This window comes from Clinocottus analis, unplaced genomic scaffold, assembly GCF_023055335.1.
Source record: "Clinocottus analis isolate CAN_PGR_092001 unplaced genomic scaffold, fCliAna1.0.p SCAF_15, whole genome shotgun sequence".
Classification (NCBI taxonomy): domain Eukaryota; kingdom Metazoa; phylum Chordata; class Actinopteri; order Perciformes; family Cottidae; genus Clinocottus; species Clinocottus analis.
In genome coordinates this window covers 18,308,159-18,323,158 of record NW_027175876.1, presented here as the reverse complement: position 1 = coordinate 18,323,158, position 15,000 = coordinate 18,308,159, and the positions used below count along the sequence as shown (strand labels likewise).

Sequence of the window (15,000 nt, the reverse complement as noted above, 5' to 3'; positions counted from 1 at the left end):
CTCTGTGCAGCAGCAGCAGAGTGATGCTGCTGCTGCACAGAGGGAACAGGTTCAGACGCAGTAAAGGCTGATGTTTCTGTATCACTGGAGTCATTGCTGGAGGCTGAGAAGGAGCGAGCGCTCTTTAGAGAAGGTTCACCTGCAGTCTCCTCCAACAGAGCAATGGAGGACGTCATGAACCTCTCTTTCTGGAGGCGCATATTATAGAGCATTAGGCTGCGTATTATTTATGGAAAGCATAAACACGTATACTAGTGACCTGCTTTGGTGTGATAACAAATATCACCTGGAAAGAAAATGGTTATGATTTAATTTGATAGTACAGTAAACTTAAATTGAGAGGAACTTTCATTTAACCTCATATGAGAGAGAGGTCATGAGAGAGGTCAAAGGTTATGACCCCAGGAATCCAAAGCCGCAACAAAAAGCACTGCAAAACAAAGCTTTGACATATTGGGAATGTGTTTTAGTAAAAGAACCATGTCATTCGGTTCAAAAATAGAAAAGTTAATTGTTTTATGTGAAAACCTTGTTGGATGTTTGTGTGCTACAGCTTTAAATGTTCAGGAGCTTCTGCTGGTGCCCTTTGACCTGGAAGCAGAAACATCCTTCAGGAAAGCCTCTACCTTCAAAATAGTCCGCCGACAGAAAAGAAGAAGCTGCAGCCGTTTTGTGACTTTACAGGTAGAAATATGAAGTTTACAAGGACAATGATTACTTTGTTAGATTCCCACTGGGGACTCGGGCCGAAAGGGACAACTTCATGTCATGAATCCATGCAGCTGCCGGCCAAATCAAAGCTCTTGTTTTGTTGGTCGTGTCTTCGGCCTCCTGGCGCTCGACGCTGAGCTGTTTCTGGTCTCCAACTCGTGAGCAACACGTCGTCTCTTCAGCTGGTTAATGTTCCACCAGCGATACGTTAAAACGCTCCGTGCAGCTGAGGAGACCTGCAGTTGGTTGTAATTCTCTGTGGAATTGACACAGACTGACGACAAGAAGTGGACGTAGTATTTTGTGGTGCCCCCTAGTGGCAGTAGAGACTTTGACTCGTTAATATAACGAGTGTAACGCAGCCTCAATACTCCTCTTCGTGGATTACGCAATGTTGCATCAGCGTGTCGGCGTCTTTGATGTTTCTAATAAATAAGAAATAGAGATATGAGCTAAGGATGCACTCACAAAGCTGCATTCATCCTTTCAATGCAACAAACACAAGCGGTTTGGAACCGTTGGTTCAGGACTACGACTGTTTGATCTGGAGGCAGATGAGCAGACGGTGAGACCCCAGTGGCACTGTGGGTAATGCAGTTTGACAGGAACCCATCTAACGCACACAGGACCGTCACAGACCGCCAGCTCTGTGGGACGGAGCAACCACACCTGTCAAGACCCATAATGCTTAGCTGCACCTGCCACTCTGCACACCTCCCTCTCTGTGTCTAGAGATGGATGAGTCACAGAAGGTGAAAGCAAAACAACTGTGGAAGACAGAAGTTTTCAACATGAGGTGAAAAGTGTGAATCCAGCTTCCTGGGAGGTGTTCACATGGCCTTAGAGACACAGGGTCAGTGAGCAGGACTCAAAGACACAACACAGTGGCTGAGTGGCTCTAAAGAGACCGGGTGATGGGCGTGGTGATATCCAGTCCCTCCAGGACTGGATACCTCCTTCCAGGACTGGATACCTCCCTCCAGGACTGGATACCTGTCCTCCAGAACTGGATACCTCCCTCCAGGACTGCATACCTCCCTCCAGGACTGAATACCTGTCCTCCAGAACTGGATACCTCCCTCCAGCAGACTGGATACCTCCCTCCAGGACTGGATACCTCCTTCCAGGACTGGATACCTCCCTCCAGCAGACTGGACACCTCCCTCCAGGACTGGATACCTCCCTCCAGGACTGGATACCTCCTTCCAGGACTGGATACCTCCCTCCAGGACTGGATACCTCCCTCCAGGACTAGATACATCCCTCCAGGACTGAATACCTCCCTCCAGGACTGGATACCTCATCTCCAGGACTGGATACCTCCCTCCAGCAGACTGAACACCTCCCTCCAGGACTGGATACCTCCCTCCAGGACTGGATACCTCCCTCCAGGACTGGACACCTCCCTCCAGGACTGGATACCTCCCTCCAGCAGACTGGATACCTCCCTCCAGGACTGGATACCTCCTTCCAGGACTGGATACCTCCTTCCAGGACTGGATACCTCCCTCCAGGACTGGACACCTCCCTCCAGGACGGGGGGACGTGGTCATGCTGCTTGGGGTGACTGTGGCTCAGTGGTGAGCAAGATTGTCTTTCAATCAGAGGATCGGCAGTTTGATCCCCGCGCCCCAGCGACGCTAGCCCTTGTCGATGTGTCCTTGAGCAAGACACTTAACCCTAAATGTCTCCCGTAGCTGCGCCTACAGAGTATACATGTGTATAAATAGTTGATGAGACTGATGTGGCATCTTGCATGGTGGCTCCTCCCATCAGGTGAATGGGTGAATGATGTCATGTTGTGTTAAAGCGCTACACAAGTACAGGTCCATGTACCATTCATTGGACCCCATGAGTTCTAATACTTGATACACTTTCAGAACATATTGTGATCATCACTATGAACATCCAACATGATCTAAACAAGATTGACCGAAAATGTTTTTCAAGCGGCTTCCGACATGTTCAAAATGTGCTTCAGACCGTTACCAAGGTCCCACATACTGGTCTCACCCCTCGCTGGAAAGAACAGGCCCTCATGAAGCCACATCTGCAAAAACAAACACAAACAAACACCGAAAACAAAGTGTTGGGGTGATTTGAAGGTTTTTCAGAAAAACAAAACAGTTTAAATCGGTTCAGAAATGGAAAAGTTCACAGTTCTATGAAAAACTACATATCCCAGAGGCATGCCTGGATGCAGGTTGATTTACAAACGGTCAAGATGAACTGTCATGGTGGTTTTACTGTTGTTCTGTTAGTAACTCCTCTCTTGATGTCGTTCATTACAGCAGGGGGCTCTTTAGGGGCGGGGCTACTGTGATTGACAGATCGCTACCACTTGCAGAGACGTATACGGCTTCTCTACCTCACTCCTTCACCGGTTGCAAAAATAAAACCAAGATGGAGAAGACCAAAATCCAAGATGGCGACAGGAAAACTGCCAAACTGGAGGCTTCAGAACGTCGTGTCCACTTCTGCATGTTCATGTGTAGCGATGTGAATCTCAGGCTCGGCGCCGCATAGCAGGAAACCTCCGACCTGGAGTCACTCTGGCCATTCCCCGTTTTAAAAAGCAGTTTAAACCCTCCATGAGTCTCAGGCGCTCCTCGCGCTGAGCCAGCTGGCGTGCAGAAGGAAACCAGTACGGTGAGCTTCCTGTCCCACGCAGAGCCAGATTAAGACCAAGCAGAGTTCTTACAGCCATCGGGCTGCAGGACGGCAGCTCAACGTCACTTCAGCTTTAAGAGGTGGATGCTGAAGGACTTCAGACGGGGAGAGGACTGAAACACACACACACACACACACACACACACAGACAGACAGACACACACACACACATCACGAGGGCCAAAAGGCAAGCAGTGTGCGCCGGATTTAATTATGATGAAATACATGGCAGCGATGTGGAAAGCACCCAGGTGCATGCTGGGAAGACAAGCTGTCACCCATCTGTCAGGCTGCCACGGCTCGGACGGACAGACACACACTCACCTGCACACACACACGCACACACACACACACACACACACACACACACACACACACACACACACACACACACTGGGCGATGTGACCGAGAGGTGATGGCAGCACACGTCTCCGTCAAAGTGACATCACACTTTTATTAAAACAGACATCGTGTGACGCGGTTAAGCCACAGAGTGCAACAGTATAATCACATCAACGGCTCCAGTATTCAGTGTTGTCTTCAATGGTTCACGTTCATATGACGCACGTTGTGTCCGGCAGCAGCACAGAGGACAGACAGACGCCGCTGAGGCAAAGAGAGAGTGAATACTGGACTGAATCCTAATGTCGTGTTGCGTTGTCTGGATAAATATTTTCTCTGTAAATGTGCAACTGTTGGCAGCTTTTGGGTCGCCCCATGTGAATAAATGATTTCTGGTTTAAGGCAAAACAAATACTGGATGTTTACTCCGTTGTGTCTCACTACAACCTGTGTGTTCCTTGGTGTTGTGTCATGTGACATTAAGTTAGTTCTAAAGCTAAATGAGTCTGTTTTGTTTCATTTAAAGTGGTTTAATGTTGCAGAGCGTTCACACGACGTCCCTCATGCATGATACCTCTCCTATCATCTTTACAGCATGTATATCTACAGCCATAAGCACTCATGAATAATGCATCCTAACAATAATCATGACACATCACAAAGCATTTTATTATGACTTTCATGGGCGGGTTGTAATTGTAATTCATTATTATTTTCATTACAATCTGTTATGATGCATTATGATTGCATGTAAATCATAAATCATGGGCCAACTTGTCCCCTTGTAGTTGGAGCATGTTGTGACACAAAGGAAAAGCACGACGACTGGAAGCGAATCTTTGATTTTAAAATACTTTATTTCATAAACAATATCTAAATTCAACTCGTTCGGCCACGTACACGGTAAGGATAGAAAATGCTAGAAGAAGAGAAAACAACAAACTGGGCATTCCTACTCGCTCTCCTTGAGCTCCCTGTGTGAAGACGATGGTGAAGATCTAAAGAGCGGCCTGGTGGGTAGAAAACTGTGCTACACGTGGAAGATGCCGGTTTCAAGCCACCGCCCTGCTGAAGTGCCCCAGAGCAAGACACACTATTCATTTCAGCTGCGGGGATGAAGCCCACAGAGACACTGTCTTCCTGGGGACCGTGACGCCGTAGGATACCTCATATATATATATATATATATATATATATATATATATATATATATATATATATATATATATATATATATACACACACATGCAAATCATTCTTATTTCCAAGGTCGTCCAATATGGCTGCTCGGTCAACGACGCCACGCGTTCAACGTGACGGCCGTCTGTGTAGTGGTAGTACTGTTGCAGGTGAAGTGGTATCAGTCTGTGTAGTGGTAGTACTGTTGCAGGTGAAGTGGTATCAGTCTGTGTAGTGGTAGTACTGTTGCAGGTGAAGTGGTATCAGTCTGTGTAGTGGTAGTACTGTTGCAGGTGAAGTGGTATCAGTCTGTGTAGTGGTAGTACTGTTGCAGGTGAAGTGGTATCAGTCTGTGTAGTGGTAGTACTGTTGCAGGTGAAGTGGTATCAGTCTGTGTAGTGGTAGTACTGTTGCAGGTGAAGTGGTATCAGTCTGTGTAGTGGTAGTACTGCTGCAGGTGAAGTGGTATCAGTCTGTGTAGTGGTAGTACTGTTGCAGGTGAAGTGGTATCAGTCTGTGTAGTGGTAGTACTGCTGCAGGTGAAGTGGTATCAGTCTGTGTAGTGGTAGTACTGTTGCAGGTGAAGTGGTATCAGTCTGTGTAGTGGTAGTACTGTTGCAGGTGAAGTGGTATCAGTCTGTGTAGTGGTAGTACTGTTGCAGGTGAAGTGTGTGTCGGGCGTGGTGCTGGATGGAAAACGTCAGCATTGTTCGTATGTTAAGTTCCGTGACATTTCGTGAGTTTAATTATTTGTCATTGCGTATATTATGTTTTGTAGCGTAACTTGATGGAAGAGTCAACACTGACAGGTTCAACTGAAGTCGACCGTGATGTCACGTCTCACTGCAGGAGCGTGCTATGCACCGCATCACATCCTGCAGGACTAAAACACAGGACCTCCCCCCAGAAGACCGGCGTTACAGTCCCGGTGGATCCATTGTGTTTAAGTTACGTACTGAAGTTAAGCTACGTAGCGTAGCGCAGGTTACATCTAGTCAGGTTACTTGCTAAACAAGTTGTATGTTGAGACGACGCAGCCTTTAGTTTTGCTCCGCTCAGTCCTGAACCACGTAGTGTCGCCTCAACGCTTGCGCTGCGTCATGTGAACATGGAGGTGGAGACGTGGAGCCGCTGACCGAGCTGCTCCACCAGTGACGGCGAGTCCTCCATCTTCTGCTACAGAGAACACGGGGTCCATCAGACCCGTGCTCGGCCTCTTCCTCCATCTTCTGCCTCCTTCAGCACTCGCTGAACGGTGCCGTTACAGTTTGGAAAAATCATATTTATTTTGCGATGGAGCCCGCAGGCGAGCCGCTCTCACACACAGACATGAATGAATAAACACAACACTTTGGTCCGTGGTGTAAATCCAGCGAGAAAAGATTCCCGCTGTCTCCTGGCTGCTTCTTTACATGGAAGACCTTCACCTGTGGCTAGACTACCGGATATGACCTCTAATATATAGCCAAATATTGCAAATAGTGTGCAAGATCAAAGACACATATTTGTGTAGAGAATGTGCGCTCCTTCTACTATAAAAGCTCGGACAGGTGTCAGTTTTTAGTTTGGAGTTTTTAGAAAAGTTTCCCACAATAGAACGACACTAAGGACAACACTGAGAAGTCATTTTCTCTATAGAATACCTTTTTGCTGTAGATCATAACTCAATTGGAAATGCCTTTTTTTTCTTTTTTAAAGAATACACCAAAATGCACACGTCACAAAAGCCATAATGTTAGAAAGACAACCCAGAGAGCAACACTCTCCCTTCTGTACAGTGATGTCCGTCCTCTCCTTCCTTCTGTCCTTCGCTCTTGAGGCTCACCGCTGACGCTACGGGTCGGTGAGGCGATGGAGGGCTGAGGGTCGGCGAGCTGCTGCGCGCGGGACGCGGCAGCTCCGCGCGGGACGCGGCAGCTCCGCGCGGGACGCGGCAGCTCCGCGCGGGACGCGGCAGCTCCGCGCGGGACGCGGCAGCTCCGCGCGGGACGCGGCAGCTCCGCGCGGGACGCGGCAGCTCCGCGCGGGACGCGGCAGCTCCGCGCGGGACGCGGCAGCTCCGCGCTGTGCCTGAGACAAACTGTGCAAACGCTACTGTGCTCTTCTGTCCTCCGGGGCTACCGGCGCTGCTACCATGCAGTAAGTATGCGGTACCACTCCGGAGGAGGCTGTGTGTGTGTGTGTGTGTGTGTGTGTGTGTGTGTGTGTGTGTGTGTGTGTGTGTTACAAACGTTGGCCAGGCAGTGATTAACTCGGGTCTTCGCTACGACCAGTCAAACTGTAAACAGGACTTGTAGTCTTCAGTCTTTATGTACAGACGGAGCGGACGCCTCCAGTTCATGGTTTGATTCACAGCAACAAGAAAAAGAGAGAAAAGAAAAGTGAATCTTCTTTCCTTTGAATAACCTGTCTCTCACTTCCAGAGGTGAGTCAGAGGCGTGCGAGTGTCCGGAGGCTTCTCTCTCTCTCCAGTTGCTGATGAATCCGTTGTTATGAGGTAACAGATCCGACTGCAACACAAGAAGAAGAAACAGGAAACGGTCACCGGCAGGCAGGAAGTGACAGAGTGAGGACAACAACAACGCTGGGAGCACTCGGATGAAGCTTTTTAGCTAGCTCCATGTGTGTGTGTGTGTGTGTGTGTGTGTGTGTGTGTGTGTGTGTGTGTTCAAACATTTCATTGATCCATAGTTAGTATTTCTGCTGATTCATCTCCATGCTGCTGTCTGTCTGTGTCGGTGGAGGAGAGGCTCAGAAGTGGAGGAGAGGCTCAGAAGTGAACTTATTCATCTTAGTTGCTGACGGCAAACTTTTGTGCGTGACGTTCCTTTGAAGCTTTGTCGTGATCTGCATAATTCGAGCAACGCTGCGTCTCGGTCAAGGCATTACAAGGCGATGCTGCTTTGGGGTTGTTGTTGGTTTTAATCATTAAATACAATCCAGGAAGTCCAATTGGAGTATTTCACCCAGGAGTTCCAGTGGCGGGCCGTCAGGGCCTGCTCAGCCTTCCAAACAGAATCACAAAGTTACAGCTGATTTATCATTTATTTAATACGTTTTTGTATTTATATTTTTTGATGTGCGCCAAACAGCTGATCCACTGAAAGCACAGGTAGAAAGCCCACGGCCGGCCACTGATGAGTTCCACGTCTTCAGTTTAAATGAGCGTCCTGACCAACCTGAAGGGGTGCACAGCGCCCCCTGCTGATAGCCATCAGGGGCGCCTCCTCTGGTCGGATTGAAGGATTGTGAGAAAACTGCCTTTACTTCTAAACACCACTTTATGGTCCCAGTAGTTAATGAAGCATGTTTTAGTGTTTACTGAAACCCTTTCACAGCGGGTCCCCAACCCAACAATGGGTTTGGGGAAAAAGAGGCGAAACGGGGTTTGGTGCTGAAAAGATGAAGACAGTGAATTGCAACACGTTGGTCGCCTACAAAATGCTCATTCAGTGTTTGTTTGTAGCTCCGCCCTCTCGTGTCACTTCTGGTTCCAAAAAGAACCACGATGTGGACGCCAAACACTGAGAAGAGGACGGGCAACATGCTAGAAGCTATAGAGGCTTCAAAATGGCCGCCCACAACCTCATGGGCTAACGGGGACTACGTTCATGACCGTTTATATGAGGACATATTGAAAAATACAGGCGTAACATTACTTTTACCAACAAATGTAACACGGTAGGTAACAATCAATGCCATGCGGTAGCAGGAGCTACAAAGCCCATCCATGTGTCGATATGGTGTTGCTTTTGGCCCTTTATGATTTACCAATATTCTGTGATGACACATTAAACTACAGCAGCGACTTCAACATCCAGACGGAGCAGCAGCTGCTTTCACAGAGCAAACAAAGGGAAGTGGCCTCAAAGTGCTCAGACTGCCGCTGCCCTTTAAAGCTTCTTGTCGGAGCCTCCTGACTGGAGAGAAGAGTTCAGCTCTTCACATAGCAGTAAAGGGCAATCCTTCTCCTCCAAGCAAACACAACAGGAGGCCGAGCGTCTCACAACAATGTGCAGAAACAAATGTAGAAGCAGTTCACTGTTGTAACCAGCGAGTTCTGTTAAACACTGCCGTGTTGTGGGGAGCGACATGCGGATCGGATGTAAATCACAGGAAGAAGCTGAAATGAGCAACTCTACTTCTCACATGAAAGACTTCCACGCTGCCTTGTTGTGCAGTGTGAGCATCATGTCATGTGAGCATCATGTCATGTGAGCATCATGTCATGTGAGCATCATGTCATGTGAGCATCATGTCATGTGAGCGTCATGTCATGTGAGCGTCATGTCATGTGAGCATCATGTCATGTGAGCATCATATCTTGCAGTGAGCATCATGTCTTGCAGTGAGCATCATGTTGTGCAGTGAGCATCATGTTGTGCAGTGAGCATCATGTTGTGCAGTGAGCATCATGTCATGTGAGCATCATGTCATGTGAGTATCATGTCTTGTGAGCATCATGTTGTGCAGTGAGCATCATGTCATGTGAGCATCATGTCATGTGAGCATCATGTTGTCATGTGAGCATCATGTTGTCATGTGAGCATCATGTTGTCATGTGAGCATCATGTTGTGCAGTGAGCATCATGTCATGTGAGCATCATGTTGTGCAGTGAGCATCATGTTGTGCAGTGAGCATCATGTCATGTGAGCATCATGTTGTGCAGTGAGCATCATGTTGTGCAGTGAGCATCATGTTGTGCAGTGAGCATCATGTTGTGCAGTGAGCATCATGTTGTGCAGTGAGCATCATGTTGTGCAGTGAGCATCATGTCTTGCAGTGAGCATCATGTTGTGCAGTGAGCATCATGTTGTGCAGTGAGCATCATGTTGTGCAGTGAGCATCATGTCATGTGAGCATCATGTTGTGCAGTGAGCATCATGTTGTGCAGTGAGCATCATGTCATGTGAGCATCATCTTGTGCAGTGAGCATCATGTTGTGCAGTGAGCATCATGTTGTGCAGTGAGCATCATGTTGTGCAGTGAGCATCATGTCATGTGAGCATCATCTTGTGCAGTGAGCATCATGTTGTGCAGTGAGCATCATGTCATGTGAGCATCATGTTGTGCAGTGAGCATCATGTTGTGCAGTGAGCATCATGTTGTGCAGTGAGCATCATATCTTGCAGTGAGCATCATGTTGTGCAGTGAGCATCATGTCATGTGAGCATCATATCTTGCAGTGAGCATCATGTTGTGCAGTGAGCATCATGTCTTGCAGTGAGCATCATGTTGTGCAGTGAGCATCATGTTGTGCAGTGAGCATCATGTTGTGCAGTGAGCATCATGTCATGTGAGCATCATGTTGTGCAGTGAGCATCATGTTGTGCAGTGAGCATCATGTTGTGCAGTGAGCATCATGTCATGTGAGCATCATATCTTGCAGTGAGCATCATGTTGTGCAGTGAGCATCATGTCTTGCAGTGAGCATCATGTCATGTGAGCATCATGTTGTGCAGTGAGCATCATGTCTTGCAGTGAGCATCATGTTGTGCAGTGAGCATCATGTTGTGCAGTGAGCATCATGTTGTGCAGTGAGCATCATGTCTTGTAGTGAGCATCATGTTGTGCAGTGAGCATCATGTTGTGCAGTGAGCATCATGTTGTGCAGTGAGCATCATGTCTTGCAGTGAGCATCATCCAGCGTGCATAAAACAAGCTGAAAGCACACATCACTGCATCCGTTCCACAATTCTTTTGACTGTGCACCATGACATGAGCTCCTGGCCTCAATGTGCTTGACGTACTGTAATTGTTTTGACGACAGTTATCTGTGATGTTCACCTAGAAAAGAAGAATTGTGAAAGATTGCATGAACCAACAACCAAACAGACAGAAATCCCAGATTGGAGATTCAACACTTCTCTGAGCTGTGACTTGACAGGAACAGATCAGCACCTCGCTGACAGTCATGATTCCCTACGCGTGTTCCTCCGCGAGCTCCTCACACCTCCGTTAATCTCAGACTGTGAACTCCCGCGTGTGCACGGCCAGCGAGAGGAGAGGATGTATCCTCATCCGTGTGGAGGACAGACAGATCCAGCTCCTCCTCTGGGACTCGACCTCCTCACTGACATCCTCTGAGAGCCGGCCTCATCATTAATAGACGGACGTGTAGCTCTTTAAATTACAGCTCCTTCGCTTACGCAGCCTAATTAGACATCAAACATAATGTATGCTAAAATATGACTTGTTATGTGATACTGCAGAAAACATACTGACACGTTGGGAAGACTATAATAAATATAATGCTGTTTAAGTTGCAAAATACCGATAATTATTCCTTCATTCATAATTCCCCCCTTGTAGATTAAATGGGGCTATTGCTTTTATAATATAATGTGAGTTCCTTTTCTCAGCTTTATGTCATTGTTTACATGCCAGGGCAGTAAGACCTCTGTGTTAGCGTAGCATGTCTGTTCACTAGTGTGCTGCCTCAGTAACGTTCACTACATTATAGCATCTGCTGCTTCTTTCTTTCCCCGTCACTCAAAGGAAAGGATTAGAAACATGATCGTGAGGAGAGGAATGCAGGATTATTGTGTTTCTACAGTTAGTTTTCTTATCAGCCAAAACCAAAAGTGACCCCTCCCAAACCAGCATCGTGACACGAGGAACACCACACACACACACACACACACACACACACACACACACACACACACACACACACACACACACACACACACACACACTGCGCATGAGGGAACGTGTCGGCTTCTGCTCGGCTGAAGACGTGCATTGTGTTTCCATGGCCACGGACCGGTCCAGTGAGAACACAGCACTCATGACAGATGGACTGTCTGACTTCAAATGAATAATAATAACAATAATAATAATAATAATAATAATAACAATAATAATACTAATAATAACAATAACAATAATAATAATAATAATAATAATAATAATAATAATAATATTGATTACATTCATTGCTTTAATCTTAATGGTGTGCAGTAAGTACTCACGTCATAACCCCTCGTGTGTGAAAAAGTCAACATTTCATTTCGAGCACTTTCCTTTTAAGTGGCAGATGTTTGTTTTCTTGTCCATTAGCTGGACATCTGTCCAGGTAATGTCTGAGGTGAACCTCCTGTGTGCACGATGTGAGCAGATAGAGAGGCCAGATGTCCCATGACGGGGAGATGGAAGAACTACAAGTTTGGTATGAAAAGGTATAGCAGGATAGTGCGCGGGCAGCAGCACACGGCATGCTGAGCACCGCTGTGTGGGACCACACGGGCCGGACAGGAAGCCTGCAGGCATCGTGCAGGAAGACAATGAAGTGCATGACATGGTGGACAGGAAGGTCACACGTTGGAGGCAAAAGGTCTCACTGAGAGGACCAGCATCAGTGGAGCATCAGCTGGGGCCACACGGGGACGTCGCCTCTGAGCTGGAGCTAACGGCTGCTCTCCTATTCTGTACCGAATGTACGGACAAATCCATTCATTCATCTGAGTACTGGAAATGTGCTGAACAGTTGAAACAAAGTGTATACAAGTGGATGCTACACAGGGGCGTCTATACCGACAGGGAGGGCACTGTGGTCGCACCGGGGCCCTTGGGGGTCAGGGGCCTCCAACAAAGTGTTGGTGCGGGGTCCAGAGGGCCGCTTAAAGAATACACCTGACGACAGACGTCTGTGATGTCCCATATATATATATATATATATATATATATATATATATATATATATATATATATATATATATATATATATATATATATATATATGTGTGTGTGTGTGTGTGTCACATAGCTGAACAGCTATGATGCTAACATGGCAGCTAGGTGGCGGGTTTATGGGCGGGAACTATACACCGTGGCCCCGCCCCTCTATCACGACCGCGTTGACTCTGACTCGACGGACATCACCAGCGCCACCCGGACTCTGTCGGCTTGACTTTCTACACCTTAGGGCGGAGCGCAGACATGTGTTGCTCTGTGCGTCTGAGACGGCATGAGCACCTCCAGTCTGAGCATGCATGGGGGTTTGGAGCCTGTGTGTGTGTGTGTGTGTGTGTGTGTGTGTGTGTGTGTGTGTGTGTGTGTGTGTGTGTGTGTGCGTCAGTGGTCAGTGGGACAGAGGCCAATGCATTACTTCACTCAACCTGCTTACAGAAACCTCCTTCATGTGCAACTGCATATTGTTGAAGTTTAAAGATGTTCTGCAACCATATGAAACTTCCACAGCTGTCACTTACATTTAGACAACATATGTATTTGATTTCCCCCTAATTCCCACCACTGTACCATCCAGGAGGAACAAACATCTTCTTTATGATAATATCAGCATTATAAAAGCTGTTTTAAAGTTTTAAAACAATTCACGTGAGCATGAAACATAACACACCACCGTAGCTGCTGGCAGTGAAAGATGTGATGCTGATGCTACTTTTATCTAAACCAAAGAAACACACCCAGAAATAGACTCTTGTGTTATATGATGAGTATTAAACTCGTCCTATTCTCATGATTTTGCTTTTCTGCTTGTACTGTACTTTGTTTTCTACTGCAGTGACTCATGTCTTCATGTACTACCATAGAATAAAAGGAGTAAAACAAGAGGACTGTACCTTGAAGTGTTTCCATTGATGGGACCTATTAGAGGGATATATCCAGGTTCCACACACTGCAGCACAGGACACATGAACAAGAGTGATTAACAACAGCATCACTAGAAGGACATTGTGTGCATCATCAACCCCACACCTCTCGCCACATGCTCACCAGTAGAGATAGTAGAAGAAGGACAGGACGAAGAAGGACAACTTGCACCAGGCCTCCTTCAGGCAGAACTTCAGCGTGTCGCCGTTCATCACCGACGCCGGGTCGTAGAGCAGCTCCTTGGTGTCCGTTGGGGAATGGAAGTACCTACCACACAGGGCAAAGACCACACCGCGGGTAGTTGACCCGTTCCAGGGGGGGGGGGGAGGCGGAGGTATGCGGGGGAGATGTTGGGAGGAAATGGGGAAGGAGGTAGTATGGAAAAAGATGGCATGATGAGTTAGAGGGACACCATCATGCAGCTGATGTGGGTGGAAATGTTGAGTATGTTGGTGGACGTTGACGTTTGCTTTAACCCGTCCTGAACAGCTGACACATGTTCTGCTCCGTGAAAGTGTGAAGAACAGATTGAACACTGTCTTTATTTGCCCTGATGTTGGGGGCAAATGTTACTGTTCAATGCCAAGTATTACCTCATCAGATAGTTATGTCATGTTGTGTCACTACAAGTAATGTTAGTAAAAGGTAAGAGTCTAGGGGTAAGAGTCTAGGGGTAATAATGTAGGGGTAAGAGTCTAGAGGTAAGAGTGTAGGGGTAAGAGTTTAGGGGTAAGAGTGTAGGGGTAAGAGTCTAGAGGTAAGAGTCTAGAGGTAAGAGTCTAGAGGTAAGAGTCTAGGGGTAAGAGTCTAGAGGTAAGAGTCTAGGGGTAAGAGTCTAGAGGTAAGAGTCTAGGGGTAAGAGTGTAGGGGTAATAGTCTAGAGGTAAGAGTCTAGGGGTAAGAGTCTAGGGGTAAGAGTCTAGAGGTAAGAGTCTAGGGGTAAGAGTCTAGAGGTAAGAGTCTCGGGGTAAGAGTCTAGAGGTAAGAGTCTAGGGGTAAGAGTCTAGAGGTAAGAGTCTAGGGGTAAGAGTCTAGAGGTAAGAGTCTAGGGGTAAGAGTCTAGAGGTAAGAGTCTAGAGGTAAGAGTCTAGGGGTAAGAGTCTAGGGGTAAGAGTCTAGAGGTAAGAGTCTAGGGGTAAGAGTCTAGAGGTAAGAGTCTCGGGGTAAGAGTCTAGAGGTAAGAGTCTAGGGGTAAGAGTCTAGAGGTAAGAGTCTAGAGGTAAGAGTCTAGGGGTAAGAGTCTAGGGGTAAGAGTCTAGAGGTAAGAGTCTAGGGGTAAGAGTCTAGAGGTAAGAGTCTAGGGGTAAGAGTCTAGAGGTAAGAGTCTAGGGGTAAGAGTCTAGAGGTAAGAGTCTAGGGGTAAGAGTCTAGAGGTAAGAGTCTAGGGGTAAGAGTCTAGAGGTAAGAGTCTAGGGGTAAGAGTGTAGGGGTAATAGTCTCGGGGTAAGAGTCTAGAGGTAAGAGTCTAGGGGTAAGAGTC

General features: G+C 47.2%; 1 protein-coding gene across 2 annotated transcripts in view; it reads right to left on the bottom strand.

Annotated features, from left to right (window-relative positions):
- Positions 1–2,693: 2,693 nt before the first annotated feature.
- cnih3 (cornichon family AMPA receptor auxiliary protein 3) overlaps positions 2,694–15,000 on the bottom strand; it is a 76,348-nt gene continuing 64,041 nt past the window's right edge. The window contains exons 5-7 of one of the 2 annotated variants that reach the window (XM_068577729.1): positions 13,644–13,791; positions 13,490–13,545; positions 2,694–2,761 (exon numbers count right to left, since the gene is read on the bottom strand). In XM_068577729.1, coding sequence (XP_068433830.1) covers positions 13,518–13,545; positions 13,644–13,791 — 176 coding nt within the window. In that variant the 3' untranslated portion in view covers positions 2,694–2,761; positions 13,490–13,517. Of the gene's footprint in view, positions 2,762–5,450; positions 7,414–13,489; positions 13,546–13,643; positions 13,792–15,000 lie in introns of those variants that run through there. The other variant, XM_068577728.1, reaches the window with a different exon arrangement.